Source organism: Bombina bombina, chromosome 2 (genome assembly GCF_027579735.1).
Source record: "Bombina bombina isolate aBomBom1 chromosome 2, aBomBom1.pri, whole genome shotgun sequence".
NCBI lineage: Eukaryota > Metazoa > Chordata > Amphibia > Anura > Bombinatoridae > Bombina > Bombina bombina.
Genome location: NC_069500.1, coordinates 1,404,950,316 through 1,404,974,905, shown reverse-complemented (window position 1 = coordinate 1,404,974,905; position 24,590 = coordinate 1,404,950,316). Strand labels below are relative to the sequence as shown.

Below are 24,590 nucleotides of genomic sequence, written 5' to 3'. Positions count from 1 at the left end.
AATCTATAACATATAGTGCTGCCATTTAGTGATCTTGCTAATCTATAGCATATATAGTGCTGCCATCTAGTGCTCTTGCTAATCTATAACATATATAGTGCTGCCATCTAGTGCTCTTGCTATCTATAACATATATAGTGCTGCCATCTAGTGCTCTTGCTAATCTATAACATATAGTGCTGCCATCTAGTGCTCTTGCTAATCTATAACATATATAGTGCTGCCATCTAGTGCTCTTGCTAATCTATAACATATAGTGCTGCCATCTAGTGCTCTTGCTAATCTATAACATATAGTGCTGCCATCTAGTGCTCTTGCTAATCTATAACATATATAGTGCTGCCATCTAGTGCTCTTGCTAATCTATAACATATAGTGCTGCCATCTAGTGCTCTTGCTAATCTATAACATATATAGTGCTGCCATCTAGTGCTCTTGCTAATCTATAACATATAGTGCTGCCATCTAGTGCTCTTGCTAATCTATAACATATATAGTGCTGCCATCTAGTGCTCTTGCTAATCTATAACATATAGTGCTGCCATCTAGTGCTCTTGCTAATCTATAATATATATAGTGCTGCCATCTAGTGCTCTTGCTAATCTATAACATATATAGTGCTGCCATCTAGTGCTCTTGCTAATCTATAACATATAGTGCTGCCATCTAGTGCTCTTGCTAATCTATAACATATATAGTGCTGCCATCTAGTGCTCTTGCTAATCTATAACATATAGTGCTGCCATCTAGTGCTCTTGCTAATCTATAACATATATAGTGCTGCCATCTAGTGCTCTTGCTAATCTATAACATATATAGTGCTGCCATCTAGTGCTCTTGCTAATCTATAACATATAGTGCTGCCATCTAGTGCTCTTGCTAATCTATAACATATAGTGCTGCCATCTAGTGCTCTTGCTAATCTATAACATATATAGTGCTGCCATCTAGTGCTCTTGCTAATCTATAACATATATGGTGCTGCCATCTAGTGCTCTTGATAATCTATAACACATATAGTGCTGCCATCTAGTGCTCTTGATAATCTATAACATATATAGTGCTGCCATCTAGTGCTCTTGCTAATCTATAACATATATAGTGCTGCCATCTAGTGCTCTTGCTAATCTATAACATATATAGTGCTGCCATCTAGTGCTCTTGCTAATCTATAACATATATAGTGCTGTCATCTAGTGCTCTTGCTAATCTATAACATATATAGTGCTGCCATCTAGTGCTTTTGCTAATCTATAACATATATAGTGCTGCAATCTAGTGCTCTTGCTAATCTATAACATAAATAGTGCTGCCATCTAGTGCTCTTGCTAATCTATAACATATATAGTGCTGCCATCTAGTGTTCTTGCTAATCTATAACATATATAGTGCTGCCATCTAGTGCTCTTGCTAATCTATAACATATATAGTGCTGCCATCTAGTGCTCTTGCTAATCTATAACATATATAGTGCTGCCATCTAGTGCTCTTGCTAATCTATAACATATATAGTGCTGCCATCTAGTGCTCTTGCTAATCTATAACATATATAGTGCTGCCATCTAGTGCTCTTGCTAATCTATAACATATATAGTGCTGCCATCTAGTGCTATTGCTAATCTATAACATATATAGTGCTGCCATCTAGTGCTCTTGCTAATCTATAACATATATAGTGCTGCCATCAAGTGCTCTTGCTAATCTATAACATATATAGTGCTGCCATCTAGTGCTCTTGCTAATCTATAACATATATAGTGCTGCCATCTAGTGCTCTTGCTAATCTATAACATATATAGTGCTGCCATCTAGTGCTCTTGATAATCTATAACATATATAGTGCTGCCATCTAGTGCTCTTGATAATATATAACATATATAGTGCTGCCATCTAGTGCTCTTGCTAATCTATAACATATATAGTGCTGCCATCTAGTGCTCTTGCTAAACTATAACATATATAGTGCTGCCATCTAGTGCTCTTGCTAATCTATAACATATATAGTGCTGCCATCTAGTGCTCTTGCTAAACTATAACATATATAGTGCTGCCATCTAGTGCTCTTGCTAATCTATAACATATATAGTGCTGCCATCTAGTGCTCTTGCTAATCTATAACATATATAGTGCTGCCATCTAGTGCTCTTGCTAATCTATAACATATATAGTGCTGCCATCTAGTGCTCTTGCTAAACTATAACATATATAGTGCTGCCATCTAGTGCTCTTGCTAAACTATAACATATATAGTGCTGCCATCTAGTGCTCTTGCTAATCTATAACATATATAGTGCTGCCATCTAGTGCTCTTGCTAATCTATAACATATATAGTGCTGCCATCTAGTGCTCTTGCTAATCTATAACATATATAGTGCTGCCATCTAGTGCTCTTGCTAATCACAACAATAACAAGAAGACAAAGACATTTTTTATAATAGAAGTAAATTGGAAAGTTGTTTAAAATGGAATTTTCTATCTGAATCATCAAAAACAAAATGTGGGTTTTATATCCCTTTGGCTCATGTTAAACCATCACTGTGTGGGGGGGAGATATTGGATTAAAGGTACAGTAAACATCTTGATATTTATATAATGTTTTGTTATGATTAATGAAACAACTTTTCAATACATTTTCATTATTTATTCTCCCCCCCCCCAACATAATCTAGCTCTGAAGATGCGTGCTGACTCCTCAAGGCTAACCCTGCTACATATATGTCCCTTATCGGCTCTAACTGATAACAACTGCAAAACAATTCACTTTGTACTAACTTCATGACTAGCCTTGTTGTCAGCAGATAAGGCAAATGGTGGGTTAAGTTTATCTATTATAAATCAATTGTAGTAAAAATGGTGTTAAATTATTTTAAAAACCTTTAGACTTTGCTGTTATTCTATAGCAACAAAACAGAAATATCTTGTAATTACAAAGTGCAGTGGCGTCACTAGGGGGGGGGGCGGGGGGGCGGGCCGCACCCGGGTGACACCCACCAGGGGGTGACACCAAAAAAAAATATTTTTTTTTTTTTTAATTTTATTGAAATTCAAAGAAATACAATGTTGAGATGCATAGATTTTTTTTTTTATTAGAGGGGCTGGCATTTGTGAACATTGGTGGGACTGGGGAAGATGTAGACACACAATTTTTTTGCCCCTTGAGCCAGTGCTGCAATTTCAACAAATAGTTTTCCCTGCTGCTTTTGCTTGTTTGTACTTTGCTTCTCCCCTGCCCAATTTCGCTATGAATGTTGTGGGCATGCCGTGGGGCTTGCAAAGTTGCGCTGCTAGCGTAAACCTACCTGCCTATCTGTGCTCACTGCTCAGTGACATGTGGAGCAGTGGAGTCACTCACTGCTGTGCTGTCTCTCTAAACGGGAACTGGCAAATCATGAGGGGATGTCTGGCACCTGACCGCATGACTGTTTGACACTGTCTTTAAAGTGAAGGAGCCACGTATGATGCCCACCAGACCATTACGGTTACGGTACACTAAGTGCACACTGAACAGGTAGGAGGGCGGGCGGGGGTCTGGGGGTGGGCAGAGTGCAGAGGTGATTGGCCATAAGAAGCGGTAGGCACGCGGCTCGGGGCTGTGCACTGACAGACTTGGAACAGAGTCAGAGAGCAGAATTTTCATAGTTTACACCTAAAACTTTTCTTTAGTGATTTTTTTTTAGAGTGCACTGTTTATCTTTCATTTGATGCTCTGCTGAGCCAGGGAGCAGCTCTAGGAATGAGCTTTATAATTAATGCAGTGCAGTTTACATATTTTGTATGTGTGTGAGTTTTTGTGTGTGTGTCTCATTGTTTTTGTGTGTGTGTGTGTCTCAGTGTTTTTGTGTGTGTGTGTGTGTGTCTCAGTGTTTTTGTGTGTGTGTTTTTGTGTGTGTGTGTCAGTGTTTTTGTGTGTGTGTATGAGTATGTTTCCGAGTGTTTGTGTGTGCATCTGAGTATGTTTTAAGTGTGTCTGAGTGTTTGTATGTGTGTTTGCCTGTGTTTTTGTGTGTGTCTGCTTTCTGGGGGGGGGGGTGACACCATAACTTACCGCACCAGGTGACACCAACCCTAGTGACGCCACTGACAAGTGGTTACCGTCCCTTTAAGTGAGTTAATAGCAATACAGAGGAGATATGTGTTTGCAGGTAAAATGCATCATGCTGGGCCTGATCCTTAGAACAGAATGAGGGCCAAATGGCAGTCCTCCAGGGGCCACAATTAACCCCCTCAGTCAGTAGTTGCCACTGCTGAATTAGAGAATTAGGAGAATCCCTACAAGGAATAATTGCTGTGTCCCACAAAACGTAGGAATGCATTGCACAGACTTTTATAAACACGAGGACAGCTGGGACAACTCATTAGACGGCTGCATTATATCTCACACAAGCAGAATACTGTAGCAGCATGAAAACAAGACTCTCATCCCAGGGATACAGTAATATCCCCAGGGATACAGTAATACCCCCAGGGATACAGTAATACCCCCAGGGATACAGTAATACCCCCAGGGATACAGTAATACCCCCAGGGATACAGTAATATCCACAAGGCCGGCCCGGGATGGTCATTTGTTTTCTTAGAGCATAGCAAGAGTCATTATAGACTTGCAGATGTGGATTTAAGTAAGGGCGCTCAAAGCTTAAGATACCTCAAATTAAGTATTTATAATTATCAAATATTTGCACAGATATAAATGACAAGGTACACTGAAATTAAAAATGTATATATACAAAGTTTAATATACGAAACAACAATATAAAACAATATAAGCTAAAAATAGGGACTTCATATATGTGACTTTAAATCTGGACACAAAGTATAATAAATTGCTAAATAGCAGAGATCAATAAAACTTAGATAGTAAGTTATAAAATATATATAAGAAGCGGATGTTTAAAAGTCCTTTGACCAAAATTGTAACAGAGATAGCTTCGTCAGGAATGATTAGATAAAATGGCCTCTATGTATGAAGCCGTCTACTTTCCTGCATTCGCTGGCCCAATACGCTTGCCTACCATCGCTGCCGCAGACCTGAATACGTTCGCCAAAGTTATCAAGAAAGCTGTCAAGAAGCCGCGCACGAAGTACGGGGCGATGAGCAGCGGACTGTTGTTAACTAACAGTCATCGATCTCGCTGCTCATCGGCTTCTTCGCAGCTTTCTTGCTAGCCTGTCACTAAGCACCCACACTAAACTATACTGTTATACCCCCTAAACCGCCGCTCCCGGAGCCCCCCGCACCTAAATAAAGTTATTACCCCCTAAACCGACGCTCCTGGACCCCACCGCAACTATAATAAATATATTAACCCCTAAACCGCCGCTCCCGTACCCCGCCGACACCTACATTATACCTATTAACCCCTAATCTGCCGCCCCCTATATTCAAGTTATTAACTCCTATCCTGCAGATTCTGGACCCCGCCGCAACTAAATAAATTGTTTAACTCCTAAACCGCCACACCCGGAGCCCACCGCCACCTACATTACATTTATTAACCCCTATCCTGCCCCCCACTACACCGCCGCCACCTATATAAAACTTATTAACCCCTAAACCTAAGTCTAACACTAACACCCCCCTAACTTTAATATTATTTTAATAAATCTAAATAAAACTTACTATTATTAACTAAATTATTCCTATTTAAAAATAAATACTTACCTATAAAATAAACCCATAGGCCTAGATTTAGAGTTTTGTCGGTAACGACCCGCGTAGCTAACGCCTATCAGCCAATCGGAATTCGAGGGACGCCATCTTGGATGACGTCCCTTAAAGGAACCGTCATTCGGCTAGTAGGCGTCGGGAGAAGAGGATGTTCCGCGTCGGAGGTCTGCAAGATGGATCCGGAAGAAAGAAGATTGAAGATGCCGTTGATAGAAGACTTCATCCGGATCATGGACCTCTTCAGCTCCCGCTTGGATGAAGACTTCATCCGGATCATGGACCTCTTCAGCTCCCGCTTGGATGAAGACTTCAGCCGGATCATGGACCTCTTCAGCCCCCCGCTTGGGCTTGGATCAGGACATCGGAGGAGCTCTTCAGGACGGATCGGTGAACCTGGTAGGGTGAAGACAAGGTAGGAAGATCTTCAGGGGCTTAGTGTTAGGTTTATTTAAGGGAGGTTTGGGTTAGATTAGGGGTATGTGGGTGGTGGGTTGTAATGTTGGGGGGGTATTGTATGTTTTTTTTTACAGGCAAAAGAGCTGAATTTCTTGGGGCATGCCCCGCAAAGGGCCCTGTTCAGGGCTGGTAAGGTAAAAGAGCTTTGAAATGTAGTAATTTAGAATAGGGTAGGGCATTTTGTTATTTTGGGGGTCTTTGTTATTTTATTAGGGGGCTTAGAGTAGGTGTAATTAGTTTAAAATTGTTGTAATATTTTTCTTATGTTTGTAAATATTTTTTTATTTTTTGTAACTTAGTTCTTTTTTATTTTTTGTACTTTAGATAGTTTATTTCATTGTAGTTATTTGTAGGTATTGTATTTAATTTATTTATTGATAGTGTAGTGGTAGGTTTAATTGTAGATAATTATAGGTATTTTATTTAATTAATTTATTGATAGTGTAGTGTTAGGTTTAATTGTAACTTAGGTTAGGATTTATTTTACAGGTAAATTTGTAATTATTTTAACTATTTTAGCTATTAAATAGTTCTTAACTATTAAATAGCTATTGTACCTGGTTAAAATAATTACAAAGTTGCCTGTAAAATAAATATTAATCCTAAAATAGCTACAATATAATTATTCATTATATTGTAGCTATATTAGGGTTTATTTTACAGGTAAGTATTTAGCTTTAAATAGGAATAATTTATTTAATAAGAGTTAATTAATTTCGTTAGATTAAAATTATATTTAATTTAGGGGGGTGTTAGTGTTAGGGTTAGACTTAGCTTTAGGGGTTAATACATTTATTAGAATAGCGGTGAGCTCCGGTCGGCAGATTAGGGGTTAATAATTGAAGTTAGGTGTTGGCGATGTTAGGGAGGGCAGATTAGGGGTTATTACTATTTATTATAGGGTTAGTGAGGCGGATTAGGGGTTAATAACTTTATTATAGTAGCGGTGCGGTCCGCTCGGCAGATTAGGTGTTAATAAGTGTAGGCAGGTGGAGGCGACGTTGTGGGGGGCAGATTAGGGGGTTAATAAATATAATATAGGGGTTGGCGGTGTTAGGGGCAGCAGATTAGGGGTACATAGCTATAATGTAGGTGGCGGCGCTTTGCGGTCGGCAGATTAGGGGTTAATTATTGTAGGTAGCTGGCGGCGACGTTGTGGGGGGCAGGTTAGGGGTTAATAAATACAATACAGGGGTCGGCGGTGTTAGGGGCAGCAGATTAGGGGTACATAAGGATAACGTAGTTGGCGGTCGGCAGATTAGGGGTTAAAAAAATTTAATCGCGTGGCGGCGATGTGGGGGGGGCCTCAGTTTAGGGGTACATAGGTAGTTTATGGGTGTTAGTGTAATTTAGAGTACAGTAGTTAAGAGCTTTATGAACCGGCGTTAGCCCAGAAAGCTCTTAACTACTGACTTTTTTCCTGCGGCTGGAGTTTTGTCATTAGATGTCTAACGCTCACTTCAGACACGACTCTAAATACCAGAGTTAGAAAGATCCCATTGAAAAGATAGGATATGCAATTGACGTAAGGGGATCTGCGGTATGGAAAAGTCGCGGCTGAAAAGTGAGCGTTAGACCCTATTTTGAGTGACTCCAAATACCGGAGTTAGCCTAAAACCAGCGTTAGGAGCCTCTAACGCTGGTTTTCACGGCTAACGCCAAACTCCAAATCTAGGCCTAAGATAGCTACAATATAACTAATAGTTACATTGTAGCTATTTTAGGATTTCATTTTATTTTTCAGGCAACTTTGTATTTATTTTAACCAGGTACAATAGTTATTAAATAGTTATTAACTATTTAATAACTACCTAGCTAAAATACTTACAAAATTACCTGTAAAATAAATCCTAACCTAAGTTACAATTAAACCTAACACTACACTATCATTAAATTAATTAAATAAATTAACTACAATTACCTAAAATTAAATTCAATTAAATAAACTAAACTATAGTACAAAAAAAACAAACACTAAATTACAGAAAATAAAAAAATAATTACAAGAAGTTTAAACTAATTACACCTAATCTAAGCCCCCTAATAAAATAATAAAGCCCCCCAAAATAAAAAAATATCCTACCCTATTCTAAATTACAAAGTAATCGGCTCTTTTACCAGCCCTTAAAAGGGCTTTTTGCGGGGCATTGCCCCAAAGTAATCAGCTCTTTTACCTGTAAAAAAAAATACAACACCCCCAACATTAAAACCCCCCACCCACATACCCCTACTCTAATCCACCTAAACCCCCCTTAAAAAAACCTAACACTAACCCCCTGAAGATCAACCTACCTAAAGCCGTGTTCACCCAGCCGGGCCGAATTCTTCATCCAAGCGGAGCAAGAAGAGGTCCTCCATCCGGTAGAAGTCTTCATCCAAGTGGGGCAAGAAGAGGTCCTCCATCCGGTATTTAGAGTTCACAGAAGGGCTGCGTTAGGCTCCAAAAAGGGAGCGTATAGCATATTTACCGCCACTGCAACTTTCAATACCAGCGGTGCTTACGGACGCGTCCAGCTTCAAAAACGTGCTCGTGCACGATTCCCCCATAGGAAACAATGGGACAGTTTAAGCTGAAAAAAAACCTAACACCTGCAAAAAAGCAGCGTTCAGCTCCTAACGCAGCCCCATTGTTTCCTATGGGGAAACACTTCCTAAGTCTGCACCTAACACCCTAACATGTACCCCGAGTCTAAACACCCCTAACCTTACACTTATTAACCCCTAAAATGCCGCCCCCGCTATCGCTGACACCTGCATATTTTTTTAACCCCTAATCTGCCACTCCGTATACCGCCGCAACCTACGTTATAGCTATGTACCCCTAATCTGCTGCCCCTAACCCCCGCCGACCCCTATATTATATTTATTAACCCCTAATCTGCCACCCCCAACGTCGCCTCCACCTGCCTACACTTATTAACCCCTAATCTGCCGAGCGGACCGCACCGCTACTATAATAAAGTTATTAACCCCTAATCCGCCTCACTAACCCTATAATAAATAGTAATAACCCCTAATCTGCCCTCCCTAACATCGCCAACACCTAACTTCAATTATTAACCCCTAATCTGCCGACCGGAGCTCACCGCTATTCTAATAAATGTATTAACCCCTAAAGCTAAGTCTAACCCTAACACTAACACCCCCCTAAATTAAATATAATTTTAATCTAACGAAATTAATTAACTCTTATTAAATAAATTATTCCTATTTAAATCTAAATACTTACCTGTAAAATAAACCCTAATATAGCTACAATATAACGAATAATTATATTGTAGCTATTTTAGGATTTATATTTATTTTACAAGCAAAAATTACAAAATTACCTGTAAAATAAATCCTAACCTAAGTTACAATTAAACCTAACACTACACTATCAATAAATTAATTAAATACAATACCTACAGATAAATACAGTTAAATAATCTAACTAAAGTACAAAAAATAAAAAAGAACTAAGTTACAAAAAATAAAAAACATATTTACAGACATTAGAAAAATATTATAACAATTTTAAGCTAATTACAACTACTCTAAGCCCCCTAATAAAATAACAAAGCCCCCCAAAATAAAAAAATGCCCTACCCGATTCTAAATTAAAAAAGTTCAAAGCTCTTTTACCTTACCAGCCCTTAAAAGGGCATTTATTTTTTGTAACTTAGTTCTTTTTTATTTTTGGTACGTTAGTTAGTTTATTTAATTGTATTTATTTGTAGGTATTGTATTGAATTTATTTATTGATAGTGTAGTGTTAGGTTTAATTGTAACTTAGGTTAGGATTTATTTTACAGGTAATTTTGTAATTATTTTAACTAGGTAGCTATTAAATAGTTCTTAACTATTTAATAGCTATTGTACCTGGTTAAAATAATTACAAAGTTGCCTGTAAAATAAATATTAATCCTAAAATAGCTACAATATAATTATTCGTTATATTGTAGCTATATTAGGGTTTATTTTACAGGTAAGTATTTAGCTTTAAATAGGAATAATTTATTTAATAAGAGTTAATTTATTTCGTTAGATAAAAATTATATTTAACTTAGGGGGGTGTTAGTGTTAGGGTTAGACTTAGCTTTAGGGGTTAATAAATTTATTAGAGTAGCGGTGAGGTCCGGTCGGCAGATTAGGGGTTAATACTTGAAATTAGGTGTCGGCGATGTTAGGGAGGGCAGATTAGGGGTTAATACTATTTATTATAGGGTTAGTGAGGCGGGAGTGAGGCGGATTAGGGGTTAATACATTTATTATAGTAGAGGTGAGGTCCGGTCGGCAGATTAGGGGTTAATAATTGTAGGTAGGTGAAGGCAACGTTGGGGGCGGCAGATTAGGGGTTAATAAATATAATATAGGGGTCGGCGGTGTTAGTGGCAGCAGATTAGGGGTTCATAGGGATAATGTAGGTGGCGGCGGTGTGCAGTCGGCAGATTAGGGGTTAAAAATTTTTATTAGAGTGGCGGCGATGTGGGGGGACCTCGGTTTAGGGGTACATAGGTAGTTTATGGGTGTTAGTGCACTTTAGAGCACAGGAGTTAAGAGCTTTATGAACTGGCGTTAGCCCATAAAGCTCTTAACTCCTGACTTTTCTGCGGCTGGAGTTTTGTCGTTAGATTTCTAACGCTCACTTCAGCCAAGATTCTAAATACCGACATTAGAAAGATCCCATTGAAAAGATAGGATACGCAAATGGCGTAGCGGGATCTGCGGTATGGAAAAGTCGCGGCTGGAAAGTGAGCGTTAGACCCTTTCCTGACTGACTCCAAATACCAGCGGGCGGCCAAAACCAGCGTTAGGAACCTCTAACGCTGGTTTTGACGGCTAACGCAAAACTCCAAATCTAGGCGTTAGTGTTTATTTTACAGGTAAGTATTTATTTTTAAATAGGAATAATTTAGATAATAATATTAATTTTTATTTAGATTTATTTAAATAATATTTTAGTTAGGGGGGTGTTAGGGTTAGGGTTAGACTTAGGTTTAGGGGTTAATAAGTTTAATATAGTGGCGGCGGTGTAGGGGGGGCAGGATAGGGGTTAATAAGTTTAATATAGGTGGCGGAAGTATAGGGGGGCAGGATAGGGGTTAATAAATTTAAGATAGGTGGCAGCGGTATAGGGGGGGCAGGATAGGGGTTAATAAATTTAATATTGGTGGCGGCGGTATAGGGGGTGGCAGATTAGGGGTTAATAGGTATTATGTAGGTGGTGGCGAGTTCAGGGAGCGGTGGTTTAGGGGTTAATATATTTATTATAGTTGCGGCGGGGTCCGGGAGCGGCGGTTTAGGGGGTAATAACTTTATTTAGGTGCGGGGGGCTCCGGGAGCGGCGGTTTAGGGGTTAGTAAGTTTATTTAGTTATGGCGGGGTCTGTGAGCTGCGGTTTAGAGGTTAATAAGTATACTGTAGGCGGCAGCGGTGTAGGGGGGACAGATTAGGGGTGTTTAGACTCAGGGTACATGTTAGGGTGTTAGGTGCAGACGTTTCCATAGGAATCAATGGGATATCGGGCAGCAGCGAACATGAGCTCTCGCTGCTGTCAGACTCCCATTGATTTTTATGGGATTGAAAACCAGGTACGCTGGGCCGCAAAAGTACCAAGCGCACCTTCTAGTTCTTTGATAACTAGCAAAAGTAGTCAGATTGTGCCGAACTTGCGTTCGGCACATCTGTAGTGACGTAAGAATCGATCTGTGTCGGACTGAGACCGGCGGATCGTAGCTTACGTCACTATATTCTACTTTTGGCGAATCAGCCTCGCCACAAATAAGCAGCGTATTTGCGGTTGACGGCTTGATAACTAGAGGCCTTTATACGTGGTAATCACTCTTATGTTGGTACAGAGCAAAAAAAGAGAGATATTTCTTACTTCCAAATATAAATTCTAGTGAATCCCATATCGCTCTTATAGCAAGCCTCAGTCCTGTATAACTGTATATTATTTGGTACGCAAACTTATTCCCATAGATAGATGAAATGAAAAGTTCAATAAACAACCTGGGTTGACTGACACGTAGCAATGATCGGTCCTTGAGATAAAAACAATATCAATGACAGGTCCTTGAAGTAAAAGTGAATGTATGGTACTGGTTTCAATGCGTTTCACTCTTTACAGAGCTTTATCAAGAATAACTAGCCCATACTCATATCCTTCATTTAAAGGGTCAGGTTACGCCTCATTGGTTAATTTAAAGTAAATTCAAGTCTTAATTTAAGGTGGAATTTTTTTTATTTTGCTCTTATACAGATGATATTACCAACATTCTGGTTTAAGGTGGAATCTATTTCTTTTTTTTCTTTTTTTTATTTTGCTCTTATACAGATGATATTACCAACATTCTGGTTTAAGGTGGAATCTATTTCTTTTTTTTCTTTTTTTTATTTTGCTCTTATACAGATGATATTACCAACATTCTGGTTTAAGGTGGAATCTATCTCTTTTTTTGATTTTTTGATACTCTGTTACTGTAGTTTTTACTTATAGGTCAGATTACTCAAACATCCAATGTTTAGTCAGGTGTGACATGAGCATATTAAGATATTCATTTGCATAATAATCATCTATAAAAAATTATTCTACATTTGCTATTAATATCTTAAGTGTCTAATATGCGTTAAATTCGGGGAAGAAATATGAGAAAAATAGGACATGAATATGTGTAAACATAACTGTGTCTAAATTATCTTAAATTAACGTGATATGGGGGAGTCGGTGTGACCTATAAAACAAACAAAGATATAACATAATTGAATATATGAACCTAAATTAAGTTAACTTGGTAATAATAAATATAATCTTTAGTGAACACAAATTGTGAGTATGTGTAAATGGTGTAGATAAATATCTGAGAACATTTTTTTTAACAGTTGATATAGTAGAAAATCTATTTAGAGTGATTTAGTCTAAAAGAAAAGGTGATAAATCTAACTCAGAATTAAGACCTTTAGGGTATAATGTGTCATATTTATAAATGAACTCAGCTTCTTTGATTAACAGCTTTTTTTTCTATATCTCCCCCTCTCCAGTGTTTTTTAATTTTTTTAATTCCCCAATATAACATATCCTTAGTTTTACCTTTATGTACGGTTTTAAAATGTTTGTATAAATGAGTGTCTTCTACCCCTTTTTCAATATTCCTCAGATATTCTCTGATTCTTTCCCTGATTGCTCTCTTCGTTTTGCCAATATAGAAAAGACCACATGTACATTTTAGAACATATATCACACATGTGTGTGTGCATCTGATCACCTCCTTTATTTGGAAAATGTCTTGTAAATTATTAATTTGGCTATCCTTGATCTTTATGCTATGGCTGCAAGCTTTACAGGAGTAACATGAGAAAGACAGCTGCATTATATCTCACACAAGCAGAATACTGCAGCAGCAAGAAAACAACACTCTCATCCCAGGGATACAGTAATACCCACAAGGCCGGCCCGGGATGGTCAAGTATTTGTTTTCTTAGAGCATAGCAAGAGTCATTATACGCTAATCATACAGAAACCAAAACGAACAGTTGTGCTGCCCCTAAAATAGCACAGTGATGTTATCTGAGATTCTTACCTCGTTCCAAATGGGATTCAAGTTATTCTTTATGACTTTTGTTTTCTTCTTAACCCCTAGAAAACAAATCCAAGACAAAAAGTTACCATTGCTTTCTAGATATACATTCATGGAAATTCTGTCATTATAGATCAGGGATGGGAGAAAAGAAAGAAAGAAAAGCAAAAGGTGGTGATGCAAAGGGAGACCGGTAAGGGAGGCAACTGGTCAAATGGGAGAGAGATAGAGAGAAGGGGAGTTACATATCCCTAATGTTGCCCTGATGACAATATATTGTCGTGGATGTGGTGAAAGTTCATGTTAACCTACTGTATGGAAGAAAGGACTGCAACGCTGGAATCCTAGGAGTTAACCTTTTTGTGCTATCCCAACTACTAGCCATAACCCTAACCCCAACAAAAGCCTAAAACCTTAATCATAACACTAGCCCCTATTCATAACCATAACCCTAATGCCAACCATAACCTTAGCCCCCAATGATAATACTAAACCCAACCAAAACCCTAATTCCAATAACAACCATAACCTTTAATAATAACTCTAAACCCTAATCATAACCCTAATGCTAGCCATAACCTTAACTCCTAATAATAACTCTAAACTCTAATCATAACCCTAATGCTAGCCATAACCTTAACTCCTAATAATAACTCTAAACCCTAATCATAATCATAATGCTAGCCATAACCTTAAACCTAACAATAACTCTAAACCCTAATCATAACTCTTATGTCAACCATAACCTTAAACCTAATAATAACTCTAAACCCAATCAAAACTGTAATGATAACCATAACTCCAACTATAGCCCTAACTCTAACCACAACCCTAACCCCTAGCCGTAACCCTAACCACAAACAAAACCCTAATGTGAACCATAACCCTTACCCCTATTCATTTTATTATTATTATTATCGGTTATTTGTAGAGCGCCAACAGATTCCGCAGCGCTATAAACAAAGGGGAGTACAACAAAACAATTAAAGGGATCAGATGGGTAGAGGGCCCTGCCAAGAGTTGCACTGTTGTAATCCACTCTTAAGAAGGTGATCTACTAACAGCTGGAATCTTAGGCTTACATGCTAAGGGGGTTCAGGGGATAGCAATGGAGGAGTGGAACTGGTATAAAGTAAGGTTTTCATAGGTATGCATCCTTGAACAGTAGAGTCTTTAAGGAGCGCTTGAAGCTTTCAAAACTAGGGGAGAGTCTTGTGGGGCGAGGCAGAGAGTTCCACAAGATGGGAGCCAGTCTGGAGAAGTCCTGCAAATGGGAGTGCGATGAGGTAACCAGAGAGGAGGAGAGTAGGAGGTCATGAGCAGAGCGAAGGGGACGGGAGGGAGAGTATCTGGAGACAAGGTCTGAGATATAGGGGGGAGCAGTGCAGTTGAGGGCTTTGTATGTCAGAGTGAGAATTTTGTGTTTGATCCTAGAGGCAAGAGGAAGCAAGTGAAGGGATTGGCAGAGAGGAGCAGCAGATAAAGAGCGACGTGTAAGGAAGATGAGTCTGGCAGAGGCATTCATTATGGATTGTAAGGGAGCTAGGCGGCAGGTGGGGAGACCAGAGAGGACAGAGTTGCAGTAATCAAGGCGGGAAAGAATGAGAGAGTGTATTCAAATCTTAGTTGTATCTTGTGTAAGGAAGTGTCTAATTTTGGAGATGTTTTTAAGGTGGAAGCGGCAGGCTTTAGCCAAGGACTGAATGTGAGGAGTGAAGGAAAGATCTGAGTCAAATGTGACCCCGAGACATCGGGCATGCGGGGTAGGGGTAATGATGGAGTTGTCGACAGTTATAGAGATATTGGGGGTGGAGATTTTGGAAGAAGGGGGAAAATGAGGAGCTCAGTTTTGGAGAGATTTAGCTTGAGGTAGTGGGAGGACATCCAGGAAGAGATGTGAGAAAGACAGTTAGTGACACGGGTTAGCAAGGAAGGAGATAGGTCTGGTGCAGAGAAGTAGATTTGGGTGTCGTCGGCATACAAATGATATTGGAAACCGTGGGACTTAATTAGGAAACCTAGTGATGACGTATAGATTGAGAAGAGAAGGGGACTGAGGACAGAGCCTTGCGGTACTCTGACAGAAAGTGGTGACGGGGCAGAGGAGGCCCCAGAGAAGGCTACACTGAAGGTACGGTTTGATAGGTAGGAAGAGAGCCACGAAAGGGCTGTGTTACAGATGCCGAAGGATTGGAGGGTTTGGAGCAAAAGAGGGTGGTCGACAGTGTCAAAGGCTGTGGACAGATCAAGGAGGATAAGCAGAGAGAAGTGGCCTTTTGATTTTGCTGTAAGTAGGTCGTTGGTGACCTTAACAATAGCTGTCTCTGTGGAGGGATAGGGACGAAATCCAGATTGCAGCGGGTCAAGAAGGGAGTTTAACGTAAGGAAATGGAATAGGCGTGCATATACTAGTTTTTCGAGAAGCTTTGAAGCAAGAGGGAGGAGGGAAATAGTGCGGTAGTTGGATGGGGAGGTAGGATCAAGGGAAGGTTTTTTGAGGATAGGTGTGACCAGTGCATGTTTCATCGATGAGGGAAATGTACCAGTGCTGAGGGAGAGGTTGAAAATGTGTGTTAGTATAGGGGTAAGGGTAGCAGAGAGGGAGGGGAGTAGGGGATAGGGTCAAGGGGACAGGTAGTGAGGTGAGAGCGCAGTATAAGTGCCGAAACCTCTTCCTCAGTAACAGGGGAGAATGAACTAAGTTTCAGGTTATGAGGGTTGTGGTTGAGTGAGAGTGTTTGAGGGGGGGAGAGAATGGAATTATGTTGAGAGCTGATCTCATGTCTGATGGAGTCAATTTTGTTAATGAAGTTACAGGCAAAGTCTTGAGCTGACAGAGAAGTGGTATTAGGAAGTGGGGGAGGGCGGAGGAGAGTATTGAAAGTGAAGAATAGACGTTTTGGGTTAGAAGAAAGATTAGAGATAAGAGTAGAGAAGTAGTGTTGCTTGTGGAGATTAAGGGCATAATAGTAGGAGTTCAAGATGAATTTGTAATGAAGAAAATCAGCTGAACTCCGTGATTTTCTCCAATGCCGTTCAGCAGTATGGGAACATCTGCGTAGGTACCGTGTCAGAGGAGTAAGCCAGGGCTGGGGATGAGTGTGTGATTTCCGAGCAATGGTAAGAGGGGCGAGATTGTCAAGGACGGATATAAGGGTGGAATTATAGTGGCAGATAGATTGTTCAGGGCAGGAAAAGGAGGAGAAGGATGAGAGGAGCGGTTTAAGGGAATTAGCAAGTTGTTGCTGATCTAAAGACATAATGCTTCTGTGAAGTTTGGTGCGAGGAGTAGAAGAAGGGAGAGTTGTAGGAAGGGATGATATGTTGCAAGTAAGGAGATGGTGGTCAGAAAGAGGAAAAGGGGAGTTTGAGAAGTTTGAGAGAGTGCATCGATAGCTAATATCAGCTCAAGAGAGTGACTGTCTTTGTGAGTGAGAGAATCAGTCTATTGTGACAGACCGAAAGAGGAAGTGAGTTGCAGAAGTTGTTTAGCAGATGAGGCAGTGGGATTGTTAAGGGGGATGTTGAAGTCGCCAAGAATGAGGGCAGGGGTGTCTGAGGAAAGGAAATAGGGTAGCCAGGCAGCCAAGTGATCTAGAAATTGAGTTGAGGAGCCAGGGGGTCGGTATATGACTGTAACACGTACAGAGAGAGGGGAGAATAAGCAAATCATGTGGGTTTCGAATGAGGGAAAAGTGAGGGAAAAGATAGGATGTATTTGTTGAAAGGTGCAACGAGAGGAAAGTAAAATACCTACACCACCTCCTTGTCTGTTACCAGACCTAGGAGTGTGGCTGAAGTGGAGACCCCCATGTGAAAGAGCAGCAGTGGATGCTGTGTCTAGGGGAGAGAGCCAGGTTTCTGTTAGGGCCAGAAGGTTGAGGGAGCGGGAGATGAAGAGGTCATGTATAGAAGTGAGTTTGTTGCAAACAGAGCGAGAGTTCCAGGGTGCACAAGTGAAAGGGGTAGTGGCTTTAGATGCAAGAGGAATGTGAGTAAGGTGTGCAGAGTTTTGTTTTCTGAGTCTATGGGATGGTTATTCATAACCTTAACCCTCAGCTATAACCCTATCCCCTAGTCATAATCCTAAACTCTAATCATAATCTTGACCTCAACCAAAAACAATGTCATAACCCTAACCCCAACCACAACAAAAATGAAAACCATAACCCCTAACCATAACACCAACCAAAATTAACCTTAGCCCCTAATCATAACCCAATGCCAACCAAATCCTAAACAACCTAATCGTAATCAACCCCCTAATAATATTCATAACCCTAATCATAACCCTAACCTGAATCATAACCCTAACGCCAATAATAACACTTATCATAACCAACCATAACACTACCCTAACCCTAACCACTATTCATAAACACTTACTTCAAACATAACCTTAATCCAAGCATAACCACAACCAATAATCATAACCATAGTGTCTATTATAACCCCAATAGTAACCCTAACCAGCAACAATAACCCTAATACCTTATCATAACCAAACATAACCATAACCCCAACCACAATGCTAATGAAAACGATAACCCTAACCCCTAACCATAACGCCAATCATACCTTTAACCCCTAACGATAACCATAACCCCAATCCTCTTCTTGCCAGAGCCCAGGCTGTGTTAACAGGATGCTTAGCGCACTCAGCTTTAGTGCAGCTCCTGGAGTTGTATGCATTAAATCTGCTGTTAATTCGGCCATGGGTCTGGCAATAAGAGGGTCAGGTTAGCGTGTGCTCTCCAGTTCGCAAAAGGTAAGTATAAAACTACCGGTCAACTTTTTCAACTGTAGCTTTAAAAATTTACATTTATTTTAACAAAAACAAATGTCATTCTTAATTAAAATTCAGCATTTGTTTATTTGTTTTTTAAACTAAAAGAATACCGAATAATGCAGCCAACAAATATATTTGTTATGAAAATTTCTGACGAAACGAAAATTTCAAGTCTAGTAAGCAATAGCATTTGCTTGCACAAGGACCAGTAACTGCCTGGTAACTGTAATGTATCTATGTAAGGGCTTGACAAATACTGGATGCCAGGGTGCCTACAAAATGACCCCAGCATCCAGAAAAAGGACCTGAACATAGGTCCCTGATAGGGGTGAGAAGCTCACATCCAAACAGCCACACATCTCACTTCCCCATGCTACAAATCCACACTGCATCCAGACTGAACAATCTCTCTTGTCTCTTCCCTCTGCTTCAACACCCCTTCCATGTATCTAGAAATACAGTGTAACATGGGTGGCTGGGCTCCACTATACCTCAAGGTAATGGGAGCAAAGTTTTAAATCACTGGGAACTCAACTATGTGGCCACTTAAATTGGGGGCCTTGAACGGGTTCCCCTCTCACTATGCCCAAAGGGCAGGCCTGCTGTTGTGTATTTTCAGAGCAATTGTGGAATTAAATTACATTTGCAAGTGTGTTATGCAGCAGTCACTATTTTTACCACTTGAATTCCTGGGGTTGTTTAGGGCACTTAACAGTTAAATAATTGTGTATATGTTTGGGCAGGGGATAAGTAAATAGTTAAATGCAAGCAATAGTGAAATAATAATAATAATAAAGTTCTCTAACACATTTGCACTTTTATTTCCCTCTAAAGGGAGATTTGAATGCATAAATGGCATGCTGTAATTCTTTAGTGTTCAGTTTTTGCATTAGTGACCCTAGCTAACCCCTGCACTGCAACGTCTCAGTAGAACACAGCTGGTGATTGGCAGGTTGTGCCACTACCTCTTCTGATTGGCTCACTGATGATCTCTTACCAATAAGTACTTTATGCTTATTTAGTAACTGGCACAATGTGCAAAATGTATTAAGCTGTGTTTGCAGCTTTTCCGGCTATGTGGAGCAGGTTTGCATTAGCGAGTTTGTTCCACATATTTAACAAGCAAAACCTGCTTCTTGTGTCCTTTACACCATTGTTTCTCAATCGTAGTCTTCAAGTACCCCTAACAGGCCAGGTTTTCATTATAGCTGAACTAAAGCAGAGGTGAAATAATCATCTGATGGGTGAGAGCAGGTTAGTAACCATGGTTACTGATCAGCTGATTACCTCATAAGTGTGCAAAACAGAATGAGAAGCAGTCTGCCAGGAACGAACAGCAGCATCAATAGCTTGTTCTATGGCCCGGTTGCCACCTGGTAGTAGCTTCTTTCTGCCCAATTGTGCTTTTCACAGAGGAAAATTTTCCTGTAGTATATCAGTCTGATCCCGCCGACATGGTCAGTCCAGCCCCGAAATACCAGGCAATTCTCCTCTGAACAAGGACCATGACAACCCTAGACGATCGTTTCAGCCTCCTTTGGGCCTCGTCAGTGAGGTGCAGCCATATCCCTCTAGGCACATTGGGCAAGGAGTCCACGTCTGGTTTCCCCCATCACCCTTAGGGAGACTATCCCCAGGGTCATATTTACATATGCAAAACAGAATGAGAAGCAGTCTGCCAGGAACGAACAGCAGCATCAATAGCTTGTTCTATGGCCCGGTTGCCACCTGGTAGTAGCTTCTTTCTGCCCAATTGTGCTTTTCACAGAGGAAAACTTTCCTGTAGTATATCAGTCTGATCCCGCCGACATGGTCAGTCCAGCCCCGAAATACCAGGCAATTCTCCTCTGAACAAGGACCATGACAACCCCAGACGATCGTTTCGGCCTCCTTTGGGCCTCGTCAATGAGGTGCAGCCATATTCCTCTAGGCACATTGGGCAAGGAGTCCACGTCTGGTTTCCCCCATCACCCTTAGGGAGACTATCCCCAGGGTCATATTTACATATGCAAAACAGAATGAGAAGCAGTCTGCCAGGAACGAACAGCAGCATCAATCGCTTGTTCTATGGCCCGGTTGCCACCTGGTAGTAGCTTCTTTCTGCCCAATTGTGCTTTTCACAGAGGAAAACTTTCCTGTAGTATATCAGTCTGATCCCGCCGACATGGTCAGTCCAGCCCCGAAATACCAGGCAATTCTCCTCTGAACAAGGACCATGACAACCCCAGACGATCGTTTCGGCCTCCTTTGGGCCTCGTCAGTGAGGTGCAGCCATATCCCTCTAGGCACATTGGGCAAGGAGTCCACGTCTGGTTTCCCCCATCACCCTTAGGGAGACTATCCCCAGGGTCATATTTACATATGCAAAACAGAATGAGAAGCAGTCTGCTAGGAACGAACAGCAGCATCAATAGCTTGTTCTATGGCCCGGTTGCCACCTGGTAGTAGCTTCTTTCTGCCCAATTGTGCTTTTCACAGAGGAAAACTTTCCTGTAGTATATCAGTCTGATCCCGCCGACATGGTCAGTCCAGCCCCGAAATACCAGGCAATTCTCCTCTGAACAAGGACCATGACAACCCCAGACGATCGTTTTGGCCTCCTTTGGGCCTCGTCAGTGAGGTGCAGCCATATCCCTCTAGGCACATTGGGCAAGGAGTCCACGTCTGGTTTCCCCCATCACCCTTAGGGAGACTATCCCCAGGGTCATATTTACATATGCAAAACAGAATGAGAAGCAGTCTGCCAGGAACGAACAGCAGCATCAATAGCTTGTTCTATGGCCCGGTTGCCACCAGGTGATGCTGCTGTCTGCACCTCACTGACGAGGCCCAAAGGAGGCCGAAACGATCGTCTGGGGTTGTCATGTTCCTTGTTCAGAGGAGAATTGCCTGGTATTTTGGGGCTGGACTGACCATGTCGGCGGGATCAGACTGATATACTACAGGAAAATTTTCCTCTGTGAAAAGCACAATTGGGCAGAAAGAAGCTACTACCAGGTGGCAACCGGGCCATAGAACAAGCTATTGATGCTGCTGTTCGTTCCTGGCAGACTGCTTCTCATTCTGTTTTGCATATGTAAATATGACCCTGGGGATAGTCTCCCTAAGGGTGATGGGGGAAACCAGACGTGGACTCCTTGCCCAATGTGCTTAGAGGGATATGTCTGCACCTCACTGACGAGGCCCAAAGGAGGCCGAAACGATCGTCTGGGGTTGTCATGTTCCTTGTTCAGAGGAGAATTGCCTGGTATTTCGGGGCTGGACTGACCATGTCGGCGGGATCAGACTGATATACTACAGGAAAGTTTTCCTCTGTGAAAAGCACAATTGGCCAGAAAGAAGCTACTACCAGGTGGCAACCGGGCCATAGAACAAGCTATTGATGCTGCTGTTCGTTCCTGGCAGACTGCTTCTCATTCTGTTTTGCATATGTAAATATGACCCTGGGGATAGTCTCCCTACGGGTGATGGGGGAAACCAGACGTGGACTCCTTGCCCAATGTGCTTAGAGGGATATGTCTGCACCTCACTGACGAGGCCCAAAGGAGGCCGAAACGATCGTCTGGGGTTGTCATGTTCCTTGTTCAGAGGAGAATTGCCTGGTATTTCGGGGCTGGACTGACCATGTCGGCGGGATCAGACTGATATACTACAGGAAAGTTTTCCTCTGTGAAAAGCACAATTGGGCAGAAAGAAGCTACTACCAGGTGGCAACCGGGCCATAGAACAAGCTATTGATGCTGCTGTTCGTTCCTGGCAGACTGCTTCTCATTCTGTTTTGCATATGTAAATATGACCCTGGGGATAGTCTCCCTAAGGGTGATGGGGGAAACCAGACGTGGACTCCTTGCCCAATGTGCTTAGAGGGATATGTCTGCACCTCACTGACGAGGCCCAAAGGAGGCCGAAACGATCGTCTGGGGTTGTCATGTTCCTTGTTCAGAGGAGAATTGCCTGGTATTTCGGGGCTGGACTGACCATGTCGGCGGGATCAGACTGATATACTACAGGAAAGTTTTCCTCTGTGAAAAGCACAATTGGGCAGAAAGAAGCTACTACCAGGTGGCAACCGGGCCATAGAACAAGCTATTGATGCTGCTGTTCGTTCCTGGCAGACTGCTTCTCATTCTGTTTTGCATATGTAAATATGACCCTGGGGATAGTCTCCCTAAGGGTGATGGGGGAAACCAGACGTGGACTCCTTGCCCAATGTGCTTAGAGGGATATGTCTGCACCTCACTGACGAGGCCCAAAGGAGGCCGAAACGATCGTCTGGGGTTGTCATGTTCCTTGTTCAGAGGAGAATTGCCTGGTATTTCGGGGCTGGACTGACCATGTCGGCGGGATCAGACTGATATACTACAGGAAAGTTTTCCTCTGTGAAAAGCACAATTGGCCAGAAAGAAGCTACTACCAGGTGGCAACCGGGCCATAGAACAAGCTATTGATGCTGCTGATCGTTCCTGGCAGACTGCTTCTCATTCTGTTTTGCATATGTAAATATGACCCTGGGGATAGTCTCCCTAAGGGTGATGGGGGAAACCAGACGTGGACTCCTTGCCCAATGTGCTTAGAGGGATATGTCTGCACCTCACTGACGAGGCCCAAAGGAGGCCGAAACGATCGTCTGGGGTTGTCATGTTCCTTGTTCAGAGGAGAATTGCCTGGTATTTCGGGGCTGGACTGACCATGTCGGCGGGATCAGACTGATATAATACAGGAAAGTTTTCCTCTGTGAAAAGCACAATTGGGCAGAAAGAAGCTACTACCAGGTGGCAACCGGGCCATAGAACAAGCTATTGATGCTGCTGTTCGTTCCTGGCAGACTGCTTCTCATTCTGTTTTGCATATGTAAATATGACCCTGGGGATAGTCTCCCTAAGGGTGATGGGGGAAACCAGACGTGGACTCCTTGCCCAATGTGCTTAGAGGGATATGTCTGCACCTCACTGACGAGGCCCAAAGGAGGCCGAAACGATCGTCTGGGGTTGTCATGTTCCTTGTTCAGAGGAGAATTGCCTGGTATTTCGGGGCTGGACTGACCATGTCGGCGGGATCAGACTGATATACTACAGGAAAGTTTTCCTCTGTGAAAAGCACAATTGGGCAGAAAGAAGCTACTACCAGGTGGCAACCGGGCCATAGAACAAGCTATTGATGCTGCTGTTCGTTCCTGGCAGACTGCTTCTCATTCTGTTTTGCATATGTAAATATGACCCTGGGGATAGTCTCCCTAAGGGTGATGGGGGAAACCAGACGTGGACTCCTTGCCCAATGTGCTTAGAGGGATATGTCTGCACCTCACTGACGAGGCCCAAAGGAGGCCGAAACGATCGTCTGGGGTTGTCATGTTCCTTGTTCAGAGGAGAATTGCCTGGTATTTCGGGGCTGGACTGACCATGTCGGCGGGGTCAGACTGATATACTACAGGAAAGTTTTCCTCTGTGAAAAGCACAATTGGGCAGAAAGAAGCTACTACCAGGTGGCAACCGGGCCATAGAACAAGCTATTGATGCTGCTGTTCGTTCCTGGCAGACTGCTTCTCATTCTGTTTTGCTTACCTCATATGTGCGCTGGTTCAGCTATAATGAAAACCTGGCCTGTTGGGGGGTACTTGAGCACAGCGGTTAAGAAACACTACACCCTCTCAGAGATCAATCACACCGACACTCGCTTGGGGTGATTGACATTCTCTGCTCTAGCGCAATTGCTTGAACAGGGGGGGTCATTACACCAGAATCCTATGTCCGCCTGCAGAGATGGTAAATTTACCCTTATGTGTTTTTAAAAAAAAAATAGCAAGTCACAAAATATCACGGCACCATGCTAGTCAGAGCATTTCACTATAAACTACAGTAAAAGACTGATATAGCGCAGAATTTTTTTTATACACCTGCTTAGACATATAGTTAACTATACTCCTTCTAAAGAGCAGCACACATTAAATGCCCTTCCTTTTCTGCATATTCAGATCTTCAGCTTGCTCAGACAGCTCATGAAAATCTGCCTTCAGGACAAAAGGTGTTTCCTACGATTTGCATTTATATTCCTATACCCAGGATGAAAATACAGCCAAATCTTATTGTTAAGATGTGTGTTTATATGCGTATGTATTTA

At 41.7% G+C, this 24,590-nt stretch overlaps 1 protein-coding gene across 9 annotated transcripts in view; it reads right to left on the bottom strand.

Annotated features, from left to right (window-relative positions):
- The window catches only part of DYSF (dysferlin), a 780,712-nt gene that overhangs the window by 671,668 nt on the left and 84,454 nt on the right, over positions 1-24,590 (bottom strand). For all 9 annotated transcript variants that reach the window (XM_053704344.1, XM_053704350.1, XM_053704349.1 and 6 more), the window contains one exon: positions 13,688-13,743. In XM_053704344.1, coding sequence (XP_053560319.1) covers positions 13,688-13,743 — 56 coding nt within the window. The remainder of the gene's footprint in view (positions 1-13,687; positions 13,744-24,590) is intronic.